The sequence below is a fragment of the Gracilinanus agilis genome, unplaced genomic scaffold (assembly GCF_016433145.1).
Source record: "Gracilinanus agilis isolate LMUSP501 unplaced genomic scaffold, AgileGrace unplaced_scaffold8504, whole genome shotgun sequence".
In the NCBI taxonomy this organism is placed as follows: domain Eukaryota; kingdom Metazoa; phylum Chordata; class Mammalia; order Didelphimorphia; family Didelphidae; genus Gracilinanus; species Gracilinanus agilis.
The window spans coordinates 1-5636 of record NW_025399302.1 but is presented as its reverse complement, the minus strand read 5'-3'; the positions used below and the strand labels follow the sequence as shown (position 1 = coordinate 5636).

Sequence of the window (5636 nt, the reverse complement as noted above, 5' to 3'; positions counted from 1 at the left end):
CACTCTGCCAGTGCTGGGAGACATTGAGGAAGACCACATACAGGGCGTCCAGCTCCGCGGCCACATCCTTGGGGGTCGTGTGCAGTGGCACCAGGGCCAGCCTGGGGAGCACTGGGGAGGCGAGAAGGGCACAGTGAGGACCTCCCCTTCACGCCCTCGTCTCGAGGCGCCCACGTCCTGGCTTCCATTCCCCCCGCGCTGCCCCCCACCCACCCCGCTTCCCGGAGCCCCCGGCCCAGGTTCTACGGCCACTCCCAGCCCTCTGGCAGCTCAAGCAGAGCCCTCTCCGCTGACCCAACCGGCTCCTCCATGCCCTCCCCCAGATACCTCCACCGTACTGCGTTGTTCAGGGTGGCGCCACCCCTACCTTTGCTGGGCAGGCTGAACTGGGCCACAAACGGCTCTCGGGCAAAGACGTCCGACTTATCTTCGTACACGTAGGAACCCAGGACCTGGGTCTTGTGTGACCTGGAGGGGGCCCAGGATGGGGGGATGAGGGCAAGTCTGCCTCACGAGCACCCAGAAAGCTGACTTTCTCTTCCCACCCATTCAGATTGAAGGACCCCAGAAGGCTCTCCTTTGGTGACGGCCTTCAAAGCCTGCCGTGCCGGCAGGACAACAGCCAGACAGGAAGGTGCCCGCCCAGGCGGAGAGGAAGGAGCGACAACAGAGCAAGGGGAGGCAGAGGGGAGGGACGAATCCGGCCTCTCCACATTCTCCTCTTGCCACCTCCTGGCACCATCAGACCCTGCAGGAGGGCAAGGCCTCAGCCAGCAGACCTCTGTGGTTGGCCCTGGCCCCCTGAGTGCATGGCTAAGCACAGGGAGCCTCTCCCCAAGGCCAGAGTGCTCAGGAGATGGCCCTCGTCTGCTTTTGCATTAATGGCGGTGCCCAAAAAGACACGTGCGGCTGAAGTGCCACGTCTTCTGCAGAGGATTAAGAGGTGGTGCCATGGGGGGCAGCTAAACGGCTCCGTGGATCATGAGCCAGGGCCAGAGACCGGAGGTCCTGGGTTCAAATCTGGCCTCAGACACTTCCTACTTCTGTAACTCTTGTGTCATTTAAAATCACTTGGGAGGGGGCAGCTGGGTAGCTCAGTGGATTGAGAGCCAGGCCTAGAGACGGGAGGTCCTGGGTTCAAACCTGGCCTCAGACACTTCCCCGCTGTGTGACCCTGGGCAAGTCACTTGACCCCCATTGCCTATCCTGACCACTCTTCCGCCTAGGAGGCAATACACAGAAGTTAAGGGCTTAAAATAAATAAATAAATAAATAAAATAAAATCACTTGGGATACTTGGAACTACATTTCCCATGATCCCCAATGGGTTTCCTGTTTTGGATTACGTATTCAAGGTGAGGGAAGGTTTTTCAAATAGGGGGAAGTGACTTTGAACCTCCTCTTTAGCTACCTGAGCGCACGGAGAGAGGAAAGGTAAATGGCGGAGGTGAGGTTGGAATAGGTTTTCTTACAGGCGCGTGGTCAGTTTATCTCTATCAGCATGGCTTTTATTAAAATACTATTCTTCCTTTTGACCTCGGCCCTCATTTTTAATAATAACACTCTGGACAAGTTACTTAACCCCCATGGCCCAGCCCTTACTGCTCTTCTGCCTTGGAAGCCATGCATAGGACGGATTCTAAGACAGAAGGGAAGGGTTTGGGGTTTTTTTAAATGGTTCCAGGCTTCAGCCACTTCCCAGCTGTGTGACCCTGGGCAAGTCACTTGACCTCCATTGCCTAGCCCTGACCACTCTTCTGCCTTGGAGCCAATACACAGGATTGACTCCAAGACGGAAGGGGAGGGTTTAAAAAACTAAAAATAACTAAAAATAAATAAAATGGTTCCCCCCTGGCAGCCGAGTGGTGCTGAAAAATGGCAAGTGAATGAAAGCACACCCGATGATCCCGCAGTCTAGCAACGTTTTCCGTAGAGTCCTGGCTAACAAAATCAAATGATCTCAATGAGGAGATCCAAACAGCCTGGAAATAACCTCGGCCAATTCGATCTCCTTGCCCAAGAAAGCCCCCAGCTCTTTAGCTATGGCCACTGAGGAAAACACAAGTTTAGACTGTGAAGTGCCTTCTAACATCTTTTAGAAGAAGCTGAGAGATTACGAGAAGCCCCAACTCACAATGCGTTCAAAAGCAGTGAAGGGAGAAGCCCTTACAGAGAACTTGGCAAGCGACCCAAGTAAGCCAGACTAGCCTTTCAACGTGTTAGGATGAGTTTGGAAAGAAAAACCAGAGAAGCCTGGCCACCATTTCTTTTCTTTTCGAAAACAAGCCCGTTCCTTCTGTCTTAGAATCGATACTAAGCATTGCTTTCAAGCAGAGGAGCACTAAAGGCTAGGCAAAGGGCATTAAGTGACTTGCCCAGGGTCACCCAGCTAGGAAGCATCTGAGGGCAGACTTGAACCCAAGACCTCCCATCTCCAGACCTGGCTCTCTATCCACTGAGCCACCCAGCTGCCCCCACCCTCCATTTTCGAAGAGGACCAATGACATCAAGATATAATCAGTCCAAGTCTCTACCACAGGTCAAGTATAAGGAGTCTATCACAGATTCGATAGCATATATTTGTAATAGACCCATTTAGCATGGTTTTGCGTTCAATGGCGTACGAGTAGGGGCAAAGATAGCGGGAGTAATCCCAGGTTGGGATTTGGTGAAACATGCTCAACAACAGGAAAGAGGAGCAAAGGGCTGTCAGGTGGAGGATGCCGTAGAGTCGAACCGATTCACCCAGGGGGCACGATGGCATGGGGTGACGACTTAAGAAAGGACAGGGAGGTGGAGGGACTGGAAGGTGACTGCTTGATACGAACACATTCAACTGATATGGCGACCTAAAGGCTCTCTCGATCCCAAAGGACCTCCCAGCGTGTGTCCGAGTCAAACCTAGGAACCAGGGCAGAGCCCCGAGCTCTGCATTCATGGGAGAGAATTCAACCTGGCATTCCCCATTCCTGTGTCAAGAGGACTTAAAGCCCAACCTAGGTCATGCGGTTGGATGGCCATCACACAGAATAGTCCAGTAATGTGAAGCTATGGGCGTGGATGTCTACACATATGAATATATAAGTACACGTGTGTGCGTGTGCATCTTGGACACTGCCGACGGGCAACGAGCTGGCTCTGAATCGAAGAGGCGGCTTTGACTGAGGGGAACTTCTTGGGGATTGGTGGGAATCGGCCTCTCGAGGGGATCGCTGCACACTGGGCTTTTCCTTAATGCCTCACCCATCCGTGCTTTAGAGACAGCGAGGGCAGCACAGAATTGGCTCAAGGCTAAGGAGGGAAGGAAAGGCCTATTTTCCGGGGGTGGCATGTGAATCCTACCTTCCCTACCAAAAGGGGTTTAAAGACACTTCCTAGGGCAAGAGAGACCAGGGAGGGGCCAGAAAAGGGATGGGAGGTAAGTGAGAACAGAGCGGGGACTAGAACAGGGCAATGGGAGCTTTGCTCCAGGATGACACAATTTGGAGGTTACTGACAGCACTTTGAGCCTGCAGACCTAAACAGCTGAGCTTTGCACCAGGTCAGCAAGAAGAGTGAGTTAAAGCTGCCAACTTCCTCCCAGGGGCTGAGCCCCAGCTGGGTTATTCCCTGGCCTTGCTGCCTTCCCCAGGGGTAAGTAGCCTTGCAGTGCCCCCGGGCCTTTGTCTCCTCCAGCCCCCAGAGGGGCTTGTCCTGGGATCTGAGGCCTCCCCCAACCCAATCTGCCCAGCCTGCGAAGTCCTCAAGGGAGCGTGAGGCTGGCGACGTGGCACTCACCGGTACACATAAACGTATTTCTCCATGTAGGTGCTGCGGCCCAACAGAGGACTACTCAGGAAGCTATAGGGGCCCGAGTCATCAAACCTGATGGGGAAGAGCGGAGTCAGAGGTTCGCCCCAAGCTCCCTGCAGTGGCTGCCCTCCCTCCATACCTGTTGAGGTCCCTGAGCAGCAAAGGAATGGCATCGCCCGAGGTATCCACCACCTCCTGCAACACCGTGATGTCACACCGAGCCAGGATCTGTCGGGCACAGCGACGGGTCACTGCCCATTGGGATCGGGGAAGCCGCACCACCCTCGACCCGGTCTGTCATCCCAAAGTCATGCCTCGGCCCCCATTTGTCTCTCTGAGTGCCCACTCAGAACCTGGCACTACTGTGAGTCAAAGTGGCGCCTCGACCCAGCGCCCAGGACGTGGACAGCCTACGTAGCTTGTGAGAGATGGAAGGGATCTTAGAGGCCATCCCAGCCCTCGAGAGTGGGGGAAGCCGAGGCCTAGAGAAGTTACCTAGCTATCGGGGGCCGAACTGGGCCCGGAAGTGAGGTGACCTTGGCCGAGTCCCCTCTCTTGGGTCTCGGCCTCTTCTGTTGTTCTCACCCTGACCAGAGAGTCCATGATGCGGACCTTCGCCACCTTGGTGACCGACAACCGCTGAGCATTGAAGGCGCAGATCCGGAAGGCACTCGTCCCATCTGCCAGGAGCAGGACGAAGAGCAGCACGGGGACCGAGATGGGCATGGCTGCCTAGCAAGGAGGGAGGAGGCAGGGCATGAGCATGGACTCTGGGAAAAGTCGCCCTTCCCCACCCCTCATGCCCAGAGGAGGCGGCCTCATTGGAGAGGTAGGGAAAGAAAGGACCTGGGAGAGTCCGAGCCACACGCCAAGTGGGACTCGGCCGTGGAGGGTTCCGCCAGTTCAAAGGCCTGGGCCGGATGGGCCGATCCTCTCCACGCCCTGGACTCCCGGCCTTCCTGGAGCCTTGAGCCTTCTTCCTGCCCGGCACAGGAGAAAGGGCGGCCTCTCGACCACGTGGAACCTCAGCCTCCTCGCCTAGGAACCTGCGGTACCGCGTGGGCCAGAGCAGCTGCCCCCCATGCTGCCGCGTGGGTGCCTCAAGCGAGCTGTCTATGAAAGCTCCCTGGAGAGCTGACAGGTAGCGGCGGCCTGCTCCCTTCGCAGTAAAGCCGACCCAGGGATGGGCTGCCCTGTCATTGCCAGCGTCGTCTGGCGAGGCCTCGGCTCGCACGCTGTCTCTCTCCGGCTCTGGGAAGAGCTGTGGCTGCCCAGGGGTGGCCAGCCTGGGGAAGGGAGCCGAGCTCCCCCACTTTGAGGGCTTCTAGGGGACGTGCTGGGGTCCGGGGGAGGCTCTGACGGGGCGTTTCTTTAGTGGGAGCAGGAATTCCCTCCCTCCTCAGGAATATGTCTGCAGCTTCTGGTGGTGGAGCCCCAGAGGCTGGCCTGGAGCTGGCCGGTGGGCCCAGGGTCTCCACTAAACTAGCCCGGGGCTACAGGCCTTCTGGTGAGTGAGAGAAGATGGGGCGAGTGGACCACTGAGCCAATGGGGAGGACTGGGCTGCGGCCTGCCAGTTGGCCACCTGGCCCTGACACTCACAGTGCCCTCCTTCCACAGCAGATGTCCTGGAGGCGGCAGGCCAAAGGCCTCCTGGGAAGCTTGAGCCCCTCCTCCCCCGGCCCCCGGGCAGTCTGGGGGCCATGTTTCTGCCCCCCAAACATGGACACACGCTGGCTGGTGCCTGAGGACCGGAAAGGCCTGTTTGTGGCCAGGAAAGGGCCAGGGTCCCCGGAGAGAGTCCAGGGAGAGCCGCGCTTCCTCCCCGCCCCCGGCCACCCCCTTT

The 5636-nt window shown here is 57.2% G+C and overlaps 1 protein-coding gene across 1 annotated transcript; it reads right to left on the bottom strand.

Moving 5' to 3' along the window:
* Positions 1 to 4: 4 nt before the first annotated feature.
* On the bottom strand, positions 5 to 5570 carry DNASE1L1 (deoxyribonuclease 1 like 1; the record flags this gene model as incomplete). Its single annotated transcript, XM_044685263.1, has 6 exons — positions 4639 to 5570; positions 4378 to 4524; positions 3932 to 4020; positions 3778 to 3864; positions 368 to 468; positions 5 to 111 (listed from the first exon to the last, which is right to left on the bottom strand). Coding segments are annotated over exons 2-6 (525 nt in total), but the record flags the coding sequence as incomplete, so codon positions are not given.
* Between the last annotated feature and the right edge of the window lie 66 nt (positions 5571 to 5636).